The 12,595-nt window shown below is 33.8% G+C and overlaps 3 protein-coding genes across 5 annotated transcripts; all 3 read left to right on the forward strand.

Moving 5' to 3' along the window:
• The first annotated feature begins 48 nt into the window (after window positions 1-48).
• Window positions 49-2,923, forward strand: LOC107949068 (60S ribosomal protein L7-4). Its single transcript, XM_016883784.2, has 7 exons — window positions 49-57; window positions 1,094-1,272; window positions 1,362-1,459; window positions 1,546-1,603; window positions 2,158-2,237; window positions 2,332-2,434; window positions 2,522-2,923. Exons 2-7 carry the CDS (start codon window positions 1,096-1,098, stop codon window positions 2,735-2,737), a joined length of 732 nt encoding a protein of 243 aa, XP_016739273.1. The 5' UTR covers window positions 49-57; window positions 1,094-1,095; the 3' UTR covers window positions 2,738-2,923.
• Window positions 2,924-3,930: 1,007 nt separating this feature from the next.
• LOC107949069 (molybdopterin synthase catalytic subunit) lies at window positions 3,931-5,967 on the forward strand. Of its 2 annotated transcripts, none has more exons than XM_016883785.2 (2): window positions 3,931-4,165; window positions 5,126-5,967. In XM_016883785.2, exon 2 carries the CDS (start codon window positions 5,219-5,221, stop codon window positions 5,777-5,779), a length of 561 nt encoding a protein of 186 aa, XP_016739274.2. In that variant the 5' UTR covers window positions 3,931-4,165; window positions 5,126-5,218; the 3' UTR covers window positions 5,780-5,967. The 2 variants fall into 2 exon arrangements, with proteins under 2 accessions (XP_016739274.2, XP_040955303.1); XM_041099369.1 differs by lacking the exon at window positions 3,931-4,165 and adding an exon at window positions 4,237-4,984.
• Window positions 5,968-6,840: 873 nt separating this feature from the next.
• Window positions 6,841-11,926, forward strand: LOC107949070 (translation initiation factor eIF-2B subunit gamma). Of its 2 annotated transcripts, none has more exons than XM_016883789.2 (13): window positions 6,841-7,064; window positions 7,148-7,243; window positions 7,351-7,428; window positions 8,751-8,831; window positions 9,078-9,297; window positions 9,375-9,433; window positions 10,192-10,241; window positions 10,338-10,425; window positions 10,514-10,774; window positions 10,869-10,946; window positions 11,040-11,144; window positions 11,325-11,441; window positions 11,561-11,926. In XM_016883789.2, exons 1-13 carry the CDS (start codon window positions 6,999-7,001, stop codon window positions 11,630-11,632), a joined length of 1,371 nt encoding a protein of 456 aa, XP_016739278.2. In that variant the 5' UTR covers window positions 6,841-6,998; the 3' UTR covers window positions 11,633-11,926. The 2 variants fall into 2 exon arrangements, with proteins under 2 accessions (XP_016739278.2, XP_040955304.1); XM_041099370.1 differs by having other exon boundaries at window positions 6,900-7,064; window positions 8,751-8,835.
• The last annotated feature ends 669 nt before the right edge of the window (window positions 11,927-12,595 follow it).

The following is a 12,595-nucleotide window of genomic DNA, read 5'->3' on the forward strand; positions in this document are numbered from 1 at the left end:
CCCCCCCTTTCAGTAAGCCGCACCATCGTATATTCCACAGTTCATAGGCACAGAGAGGTAAGCCTTCGCACACCATTTTTTTTTAAATTTGCAAAAGTATTTTGGTTTCAATTAACTGTTTATTCATATGTGCTTTGATTTTGTTTCTATCAGTTCTTTGAAATGAGGTGAATACTAGCTTAATTTCCATTTTTTTGAAGTAATTGCTCAATTCTTCACAGAAATTAAGAGTTTTTTTCTTCTTTGATTTTATAGTCTTTCATTTTTCCAGTATTATAGTTTTGTGAGTATAGCCCCATTTCATTGTTTCTCTCTTTTATGTTAATGTTCTGATCCGATCAATTTGAACCCAAACTCGAACCGACTTGAACCTGTTTTATCAGAACTTGAAGTGAACCGAGCCTGAAATTTATCTGATATTGAGATGATCCGTACCGAAATTGGCTTGAACTTGAAATGAACCGAGCGAATATGTTGAAAAGACCCTAATTTGGAGTGATCATAACCTGGAAATGATTGAAACTCATAATGATCTTATCTAAAACCGAGTTTCAGTCACGAAATTAATTCAAACCTGAAGTGATTGGAACTGAAATGATTCAAAATTTTAAAAACCCAAAACCCGGTAAAAGTATCATGGAGACTTTTGTATTTGGAGTCAGATTGTATTTTGCGCCCTCTACACAAAAAATGGGCAAATTAGTGCAAATTGGCCATCCAAAATGGATGGAACTTTTAACAGCACAAGGCTAATTTGCCCATTTTTTAGTGGAGGGGGTAAAATGCAATCTGACTCCTAGTACAAGGGACTCCATGGTACTTTTACAATCCAAACCGATATGGTTCAGATTGGTTTGATTCAAAACTAACATGAGCTGTCCAATTGACATGTTTAGTTGCATGTATGTATTTGCTGGGTGTATGCTCAGTATGCTTTTTTTTTTTCAGTATTTTGGAGTATTGTATTTATTATTTATGTTTGAATATGCGTTGGATTAAAATATTTTTAAGGAACAGAAGAGTACGGGCAACATTGGTTAAATCTTTAGAACTTGTTTCTTGATTTGTTTTGGTTCGATATTATGTTGACTAGAGATGGGTGAGGAAGTCAAGGCTGTGATTCCTGAGTCGCTCTTGAAGAAGAATAAGAGGAATGAAGAATGGGAGCTTGCCAAAAAGCAGGAGCTTGAAGCTGCAAAGAAGAAGAAAGTCGAGAACCGCAAGTTGATTTTCAATAGGGCTAAGCAATACGCAAAGGAGTATGAGGCTCAGGTGGTGTTCTATTTGGATTTATGTAAAATTCGGTTTTATCTAATCCTAAATGCATCTGAATCTCTTATTGTGTGGCCTGTAACTCTTAGGAGAAAGAGTTGATTCGATTGAAGCGCGAGGCGAAGTTGAAAGGAGGATTCTATGTGGATCCGGAAGCTAAGCTTTTGTTTATCGTTCGAATCCGTGGGTATGTGTGATCCGTGACATTTCATTTGTTTATGAATTTTGATTCTAAATTTTAGATAGTAATATGTTGTGAATGTTTGCTTTTAGTATCAATGCTATGCACCCGAGGACGAGAAAGATTTTGCAGCTCTTGCGATTGAGACAGGTAGCTTACCGTATCTTTTTCCTAAACCACAAGGCATATGGGTTACGAGAATCAATTTCCTGACCTTTCCCTGTTTGTAAGATGTACGATTTTGATATTTTAGTGTCGTTATTTACGTGCTGATGTTTGATATGTTTTGTTTAAAGTTAACTTATGGGATGTAGTTTGTGTGGTTTGAAGTTATTGGTACTTTAGTGGTTTTTCATTTTGTTAGCACAATTTTGAGTTGAAAGTTGTGGTCTATTTTGCTCCCAACTCTTTATTTTTCTTGAAATACCTGTATCCGACCCGTATATGGAAATGAGTAGAGAGATATGATTCTCCATACACAGAAATCTTTGGAAAAAAATGAACATATCCAAGTTCGAAACACACCTGAGCTTGAGTAATACAGGTGACAGTAGCTTAGCGAATACCGAACTTACTCTCGAACTTTCTTGTTCTGTTATGCCTCTTAATTGTCATTCTAACTTTGGGTCATTCTTTCCAAAACCGTATCGGAGAATATAAATCTGAAATCTAATTTGTCGTGTGTTTGCTCTTACAAAACACAGATTTTCAATGGTGTTTTCCTTAAAGTAAACAAGGCAACAATGAACATGCTTCACCTGGTTGAACCTTACGTTACATACGGGTATTGTTTGCCTTTCCCGTTTCCATTTCTTTCCCTTTTTGTAATCCTTATACGTACTTGCCTTATCTTATTTTTCATTGACGTATGTTTCTAGATACCCTAATCTCAAGAGTGTGAAGGAATTGATTTACAAACGAGGTTTCGGGAAGTTGAACAAGCAGAGAGTTGCTTTGACCGACAATGCAATCGTCGAGCAGGTCTGTATCCTTTTTCCATTTACCTAGTTTTGCATATCAATGGCGACCAGTCATTAACCATGCTTGTTGATTGGGAACTGATCGCAGGCGCTTGGCAAATACGGGATCATCTGTGTCGAAGATCTCATCCATGAGATCATGACAGTGGGTCCTCATTTTAAAGAGGCCAATAACTTCCTTTGGCCTTTCAAGTTGAAGGCGCCGCTGGGTGGTTTGAAGAAGAAGAGGAACCATTACGTCGAAGGAGGAGATGCCGGTAACCGGGAGAATTATATCAACGAGCTGATTAGAAGAATGAATTAAAAATTGGTATTTTTTTCGTTGTTAAATGGTTCGATTTCGTATTTTAATTTAATTTTATTAGAAAGCTAGAAACAATTATCTTAAAAAGTATGAAAATATTTCAATGGTACCAATATTCTGCTTTGTGACTTTGCCTTGAGAAATTTTGTGGCTAGTACATTGAGAGGCACATTCCTTTTAGTTTTATTATTGACTTATGGATTTTGTTCTCTTTCCTTTACATTATTAATAATATCAAATATGGTCCCTTTACTTTTTAATTATATGAAAATAGCCAAATTTGAGCGACCAAAATTAAAATTTGACATAATTTGACACCTCAGTCTTTTTAATACCATTAGATAGTCTAAATAGTTTATTTTAATTAAAATGCTCACATTAATTAAAAGAATTGTTAAATTTAAGTCCATTATGAAATCATTTTTTGTGACATAATTATCGAGTAAGTATTTCTTTTTTTAAATTTTAGAACGTCGCACTAACAAATTTAATAGATGAATTTTAAATATGTTAATGAATTTTTAAATTAAAAAAATAAAAGAATTAAATTTTTAAAAATAAAAAATATGAGGATTAAATTCTAAATATATAAAGAGTATAGAAACTTGAAACATATAGTAACTTGTAAATTTTAATTATCCAACACGAAGTGTGAGTAGAAATTCATATTGATTTTAATAAATGTAATGTTTTTAAATAAAAAACAAATTTTTTAATTCTTCATATTTAGTAAACGTAATGCTTTTTAAATAAAATATATTTTTTTAATTATTCATATAGACTTCTACATCAATATTTTAATGATATTAGGGTAAACTATAACTCAAATGGTTCAACTTTAAAAAGTCGTAAAATTGTCTTTAGAATATTTAAAAGTTTTTAATTAAGTCATTAAAGTATTTAAAGTTTTTCATTTAAGTTACTGAACTATTTGAAAATGTTTTAAGTTTTTGAACAATTGAGTGATCATTTTTATGCTAATTTTAAAACCTGCCATTATTAACGAATTGGTGCCCAAAAAAGATAAAATTGAATAGTCGGGTGATCATTTTATAAAATTTCATAATTGAGTGACAAAATTGAAATTTACTAATAATTAAGTGATCATTTTGTAACTTTCTATAGCTGGATGACTATTAGTATAATTTACCCAAAACCTATTATAAATTTGAAAAGGGCTGAAAATTGAAGGGTCAACGCTTTACCCTTCTCTCCATTTTTACCTTTGCCTTCAAAGTACAAAGCTACAAAATCAGTACGGTGAAATTCCCAAACAGAATCCATAAACTATAAGCATTTTAAAGGTGGGTTTTTGTTTATATATATATATATCTCTGTGGCCATCTCTTATCTCTTCTTGGCGGTTACTCTCACCCATTTCGAAGAACCAAGCTTCCCCCCCCCCTCCCAATCCCTTTTTATTTCAAGGTAATCTAATAAACTATTTTCTTTTCTTTTTTCGATTTTTTTTTCTAAATTTTCGTTTTAATTCTTGATTTTTTCTGTCCTTCATTTCTGAAATTTTGCTGGAACCAAATTTCCATTGTTTGATATGTTTATTTTGCTGCTCTGGGTTATTTTTTCCCCTTAATTTTTTACGTATTTTCTTTGTTAATTCCATTGATTTTAGTTAAGTTAGAGCTGAATTTGTTGCTGCTTTTAGTCTAATTGTATCTATGTTTGATTCCTTTTTCGCCTTTGGTATTGAAATTCCCCTCTTTCTAGGGATTTGATGTTCTTGTTGGATTAATGTTTTGGCTATGAATAATTTATTGTGTTAACCTTTGGAATTATTACAATGCATAGTATTTACTGTAAAATCTAAACCTAAAGACCTCAACCCTTAGATTTCAGCTAAGAACTCATTAACTACTCTGTTCTATTATTTGCAATCCATCTGATCATTTGGTATTATTATAGAGTTATGATTATCTATCTTACTCAGATTTGTGATTAAGCCAAGGCCTCATTTGGTAATCGGTTTTTAATTTGCAGTCTGTCTGATCATTTCATGTACATGTCATTTTGGGCTTAAGTTTGAGGCTCGGTTTTTCGGGTCAACTCATTCCAGGTTATGGTCACTTAGTTTCTGGTCATTGGGATTGAGTTGTTTCAACTTGGTTTTGTGTAAGTTTGGGTTCGGTTGGATGGGTTTGGGGTGTTAATTTTTTATTGTCTAATCGGATTAGGTCAAGTTTGGATTCGGATTGATCGTATTGGATTTTTGATTCAAGTCGGAATTAACAGGTCTAATCCGAAATTGCTAGAATCTTATTTCACTTTGAATTTAGTTGTTTATGTTGTTAGTTTAGTTGTGACATTGTTCCTTTTCAGTTTTGGCAGAATTCATTCCATTTGACATTGCATTGTTTTTGATTTGATGTCTAGACTGCATTCACCACCATTGGGATTCTCTTAATATCTGTCCCGAACAAAGACCAGTTGAGCCTCGGGATAACCGTCAAAGTGCCGAAAACAGCAATGAACTCTGAGGAGAAAACTCTTGTTGAAATCATAGACGACAATAACCAGATCAACCTTGCCAAGTACATAAACTATGTAAGTGCCCCTCAAGCTGGCGCCATAGCTACGTTTTCCGGCACAACACGTGACACTTTCGAAGGCAAAACAGTAGTGGAGCTAAGATACGAAGCATACGTACCGATGGCGATCAAGAACCTCAAGTCTATTTGTTCCGCTGCTAGATCATCCTGGGATCTCCATTCTATTGCGGTTGCACACCGTTTAGGCATAGTTCCAGTAGGAGAAACGAGTGTGTTTGTTGCCGTATCGGCTACTCACCGTGCTGATTCCCTGGACGCGTGTAAGTTTTTGATTGATGAGTTAAAGGCATCTGTTCCAATATGGAAGAAAGAGGTTTATTCTGATGGAGAGGTTTGGAAGGAGAATCCGGAATTTCTGGAGCGGAGGTTGGAACTCGGCAAGGATGGTGGCTGTTGCCGAAGGAAGATCGAGACTGCGGCACATGATAAAAAGAGTTGTTGCAAACCAAAGGTGAAGGTGGAAGAAGCAATAGATTGAACTCGGAATTTAATTCGGTTCGTGTTGTCATTAAGGCATGATCTTCATTGTATCGATATCGGTTGTACCGGTCAGTAAAAACCGAATTAGTATCGAAGTTGACCTAGTTCGGTTTTTGTTCGTCCATCTTAATATGTATGGAATTGTATCTAATTTGCCGTCTTTTATAATATTTTTCTCTTTTTCTATGGGTTCATAATTTTTTTTAATCAAATCGTTTATATTTTCAAAATTTTATTCAAAAATAAAAATATGTTTATTAAATTAAGTTATAATTCAACTAATAATAATGCATATGAAATTAAATAAAAATTTTAGAAATATTTACTTTTTTATAGTTAAAATTTTTTAATATAAAATATTTATAGTTTTGAATTTTGTAAAATTTTATTGAGCAAGTTGATGGATATGAAATTATTACATAACAATTTATTAAAAAAAACAATATTTCTTTTATTTTTGAATAAGGAGAGGAAGTAGAAGTGTTTATAAGTTAAGTCGAGTCAACCCGAAACATAAAATTTCTATTCAAATCCAGCTTAAGTCAAGACGAGTCTATCTGTAGGCATTTTGACCAGAAGAAATTTTATTTTGTTATTGAACGATAAGCTTGGTCAATAATATTAAATATTTAAGTTCAAGGCTAATTAAAACAAAAAAAAAAATCAATTAGAAATAAGTTTAATATACTATTTGCTAGCTATGGTTTTTTTTTCAATTTAATACTTAAGTTTCGCTTCAACGTTCAATTTGATACCCAAACCAAATGATATCATGTGGTTTAATTAATATTTGATACGTGTGTTCTAGTAAAAATAACATAAGTACTTAATTAGGACTAAAAAAGAACTTTGGGTACCAAATTGAACATTAAAGCCAAACTTAAATGCTTAATCGGAACAACAAAATACTCAAGTGTCAAATTGGAAAAAAAAAATCAAGCACCATTTTGAATATCGAAGCCAAACTAAGGTACCAAATCGGAACAAAAAACTCAAGTACCAAATTGAATATTGAAGCCAAAGTTAAGGTATAAAATATTATATTAACCCTAAAAATATAATGAAATCTAAATCTCTAAAATAAAATCGAAAATATATTATTTTCCATACGTATGTTTAACAAAAATTATTCATAGATTCACCAAAACCCCACGAAAAACCCACCATATATATATAGATACACATACATACACATATATTTCTCTTTGAAACTGGCAATGGATTTTCAAGTAGTGGTTTTAGCCGGTGGCAATTCAAAGAATCTAACTCCCCTTGTTTCCAAGGTTTTTTTTTTTTGGCTTTCATTATCTAATACCCAATTCATAAATTCATTGATTTAAAATTTTTTTTCGTGAATTTGTTGCAGGAATTGCCTAAACCGCTGCTTCCGGTGGCTAACTGCCCTGTTCTTAACTACGTTTTGCACCAATTGGAACAAAGCAACCTTAAAGATCTAATTGTTGTAAGAAATAAAAAAAAAAGAATTTCCCTTTTTGTGTGATGGTTTAAAAATTATTTATGGTTTTAGGGTTTTTTATTTGAATTGTCTTGGGGGTGGTGAAAAAATAGGTGGTTGAAGGAGAAGATGCAGCTCTTCTCGTTGGTGCTTGGATTTCTGGGACTTTCATTGATCGTTTACATGTTGAGGTACTTAACACTTATCCTTTTTTTTTAAACAATTTTATTTGAGGATTGTTTATAGAAACTATGCAACATTTTATTGCTTAATAAATTGCTTTTTTTCTGCTTTAGTGAATGTTATTTACTTGATTGGAACAAATGTAAAGTACAATTCAAGTTGTGAAATTTGATTTTGAGAAAAGGGGAGTGTTTACAATCTGTGTTACTCGCACTCGAGGTGAGGGTTGGATTCAGGTGTGTGTCCGAGACTGTTATGCTCGGTTTTTTTGGTTTTTTTTTCCATATATTTGGAGAATCGTACTCCTATCCATGTCCAAATATGTGTTGATATGGATGTTGGATATAGGTACTTTATGGAAAATTAAGAGTTGAAGTGTTGTAGATTTCAACTGGATCACCTGTAAAGGTATTTCAATGTTTCTGATGATGGTAAAAGTATCATGGAGGCCCTGTACTAAGAGTCAAGTTGCATTTTGTCGTCTTTACTCAAAAAAAGAATAAATTAGTCCCTATACATTAAATCAAAGAGCAAACTAGTCCTTTCAATTAAAATTTCATCCTTTGCCATTGTTAAAAACTGGTGTGGTTGACAGAATAACTAGACAAATACACATAACGTGTCACGTGTACCTCATGTTGATGCACGGGGACCAGTTTTTAACAGGAGAAATGGATGAAACATTTAACGGAAGGACTAGCTGCTCTTTGATCTAAATTATAGGGACTAATTTACTCATTTTCTGAGTGGAGGGCAAAATGCAATCCGACTCCTAGTACAAGAGCCTCTATGATACTTTTACCTTCTGATGATGAATAATATTCAGAAGCTGATTAGCATAGAAAACTATGGACATTCATTATCCATATTTCTTTTGGCTTTGGTAGAAAGGACCAAATATAGATATAGTTAAATTTTGTGGAATGAGTTATAGTGCATGTTATTCGATATTTTTGAAATAGAGTTGCTTGAGCTCATTAACACTTCATTTGTGTAGGATCTTTTAACTCATTTTAACTAAATTCTCATCAAGATTCAAGACTAAGAACAAGTTTGAGACTTTTAACTCTTTCTCGAATAGGAAATCCATGGAAACCTACCATGCGTGTGTTTTGTTACATAATTGGCTGCATACTACATTCTAAGAAGGTTGCCTTTAACAATCACACCCGAAAAAATCTATTAGGGAAGCTTTTCTTTTATGTGGTCTACTTAGAGACAATGGACAAGTTAATTATGTAAAAATAATGAACATGGAGTTTTTTAACGAAAACCGCAATTTAGAGGAAGCTCATCCTTTTAATTAGTTTCCTCTTTTATGATTTTGCAGATTGCTGCAGTCCCTGAGGATATTGGAACTGCTGGGGCACTTCGGGCAATCTCACATCACCTCACAGCAAAGGACATTTTGGTTGGTACTTGTTTTTCAACAGCCTCTCGGTTCCAAAACCAGGGGTGAAGCCTGGAAATTTTTGTTTTTTTTTTTGGGGGGGGAGTGCAATTTCACCATTATACTAACTTGTGATTTCCTAAAAACTAAAAGGACTATATAAGCAATTTTTCATTTTTGGGAGGCCAAGGTCACTGCCTGCCCCCACTCCCTCTGCCCCTGTCCAAAATCAAGTAGTTTCTTTACAGCTGTCTCATCGCTGTGCAGGTCGTGAGTGGTGATCTTGTTTCTGATGTTCCTCCTGGTGCTCTTGCTGCCACCCATAGGCGACATGATGCAGCAGTGACTACAATGCTTTGCTCTATTCCTGTTAGTGGACCTTTAGAGTCAGGATCCTCCGGAGGAAAAGATAAAGCCAAGAAACTAGGACGATACAACATCATTGGACTAGACCCTAGCAAACAATTTTTATTACACATAGCTACGGGTTAGTTTCCATTGTTTTATTTATTTAACCTGCTACTTGTATTGGATCTTTATATAGAATCTCTTGATGCTTTATAGGAGCAGAAATTGAGAAAGATGCTCGAATTTCAAAGCGCATTCTCCATGCTGTAGGCCAGGTATTACTTTTCATCAATCCTTTTTCTTATTTTACGACTCTTACGCAAGTGACGATGAATGCCTATATGGTGAAGTTGATTACTGATAGCATTGTGTGCTGCAACACACAAGTCTAGAGGCTTCGTTTCTTATATAGAAGGGGGTAAAAATATCATGGAGGCCTCTATACAAGGAGTCACATTGCATTTTACCCCTTTTACTCAAAAATTGGGCAAAATAGTCTCTGTACTTTAGATCAAAGAGCAAACTGGTCCTTCCGAAAAAGTTTCATCCATTTCTATTGTTAAAAACCAATCCCTGTACGTCAATATGAGGTACATATGGCATGCCACATGTTACTCTATGGTTATTCTATCAGCTAGTCAGTTTTTAACAGTACAAATTGATGGGATTGAAAATTTTAATAGAAATGACCAATTTGCTCTTTGATCTAATGTACAGGGACTAATTTACCTTTTTTTGAGTAGAGAAGCAAAATGCAATCTGACTCTTAGTACAGGGGCCTCCATAGTACTTTTGCCATAGGAGGGTCATCCTTTTTCCACCCATCTATCGATTTAAAGGCTACTAATGGCCAATAACTTAATAGCTAAGCATCGATGTTCTAGTTAAACAATGTTGTGTTTTGTAATGTAGCTTATTCTGTTCAGTCTATCGTCTTATATTCTAACTCTTGCATGTTGAAAATCCATCAAATGGATTAAAACTTGCTACATATTCTTTTTTTAACCTCGTTTTTGTTTTGTATTTTATATAGATGGAAATGCGATCTGATCTCATGGATGCTCATATGTATGCATTCAAGAGGTTGGTTCTATCCCTACTTGCTTCAAGATCAGCTGTGTCCTCACCTTGTTTTACCCTTTATTTTTAATTACAATTCTGTGTCGTATTTCCACTTAGGTCTGTCCTGCAAGAAGTTTTAGACGTAAAGGATACGTTTCAAAGCTTGAAAGAGGATGTACTTCCTTATCTTGTCCGGAGCCAGCTGGTTAGTATCACTACATGTCTCAATATTCAAAGGCTACATGTTGATCTGGATAATCTAAATTTGTTCCTAATTCTTTTATAACTATCAGAAATCTGAGGCCTTACTAAATAGAACACCGCAAGGTGAAGAAAACAGTAACGAGAAGGTTAGTTCCCAGAACAATCAAGCATTCATCTCTCGAATCCTTGCTAACGCATCTACCCCAAGCTTTCACGGAATCTATTCTGAGAATCCCGATGGTTCTTCTTCTACTCGGAAAACCCATAAATGCTGTGTTTATATTGCAAGCAGCAGCAGTTATTGTGTGCGCTTAAATTCCATTCAAGCATTTATGGACATAAATCGAGATGTGAGTCATGTTTCACATTTTCACTTTTCTTATCTGCCACCGAACTCTTTTACTCCACTTTACAGTTGACTTTTTTCTCTCTATAATATTTCAGGTCACTGGTGATGCAGATCATCTGCTAAGTCCTAATAATATTATAGGTCCTTCACCGAAGCTCGGAACCAAAACTACTGTAAGCCTACTTCACCCATACAAACATTTATAATTATTTAATAATCAGTTTGAATAAGAACCACCAATTATAATGATAATCTTTGGGGATTAGGTGGGGCCAAACTGTAGGCTGGGTGAAGGTTCGGAAATGGGTGACAAATGCCAAGTAAAACGGTCAATCATTGGTCGTCACTGCCGGATAGGTTCCCATGTGAAGGTACGATGATTTCTCCTATTAAATTAGGCAAGTAAGGTAAAGCAGAACGTAAATAAGGACAGTCTGTAAAACTTGCTTCCTACGATTTTGTTATTTATGAAACTAAAAACAGCACGAACATTTCAAGCTTAGATAATCATTCACTTTGTAACACAAATATTTGTTTCCATGCATATGCAGGTTGTCAATTCAGTTGTAATGAATCATGTTACCATCGGCGATGGCTGTATAATACAGGGCTCCGTTATTTGTAGCAATGTACAGCTACAAGAGCGCGTTGAATTGAAAGATTGCCAAGTAATTCTCCAACACTCTTGCATAAACTTTGCATACACGTCTCAAATCGAATCATTTTATTATATTTTTCATACTGTTTAGTATTTATAGTTGTGGTTATTGCATCTTGCTTCTTTTAGGTCGGGGCCGGTTTTGTTGTCACTGCCGGAAGTGAGTATAAGGCAGAATCTTTGGCTAAAAAGGAGAAATGAGTGAAAGCTGTATCCCTGAATTACTTAGAAAAAAAGAATGCCTGTCTCGACTCTCGACTCCCGGCCCGTCTTGTTTTTGCTTTCGAGACAGTACTTTTTCTGGAACTGCTGGTGCTACATTGCTTGTGAAGGTAAGACCGATGTCAAATGAGCGTGTATTGTCCTGCTGCTCCCATTTTATTTGCTTTCTGAATAGATATTGTGTTGCTTATATATATATATATCATGGACTTTGCCCTATGTATTTTTCATTCACTAGAGAATATATACATAGACTAAGCCCAATTTTGATCCTTTTTTTTCTTAATATATGTTCTAATCTTTCTAGTCCTGGAAGGAACAACCCCATCATAGTTCTTTTTTTTTTCTTGGTTAAATTTTGCTATCGATCATTATACTTTGCAATAGTTGTGGATTTAGTACTTAAATTTAATTGGTCATTCTAGTCCTTGGTACTTTTTAAAATTTAAAATTTCCGTCCTTACCAAACGGTAACCGTTAAATTCATTAAGTTTTTTTATATCCAAAATCTGATGTAGCAAACATATCATCACGTGTAATATCATGTTAGGTTATTATTTTCACATATTACTCAATAAAAATTTAATTAATGGATTAATGTTGTAATTCTTTCCAAGATTGAAATTTCAAAATTGGAAAGGTATAGGGACTTAAAATGATTCAATTGGAAATATGGATTAAATCTACAACTGTATGTATAATATATGACTAGTAATTGAATTTAATCAAACAAATTTAATTGTTATTTCAACATTTAGAAAAGTATAGAGATTAAAATTGATCAATTTGAAAAGTATTAAGGACTGAAATTGGTCGAATTAAAGTATATATATGGATTAAATTTACAACTTTTCCAAAGTATAGGGATTAATAGCAAAATTTATTTTTTTTAGAAGAATTTTCTTTTCTTTTTAAACTAGGCTTTAAATTCCATGAACTAAT

Source organism: Gossypium hirsutum, chromosome D08 (genome assembly GCF_007990345.1).
Source record: "Gossypium hirsutum isolate 1008001.06 chromosome D08, Gossypium_hirsutum_v2.1, whole genome shotgun sequence".
NCBI lineage: Eukaryota > Viridiplantae > Streptophyta > Magnoliopsida > Malvales > Malvaceae > Gossypium > Gossypium hirsutum.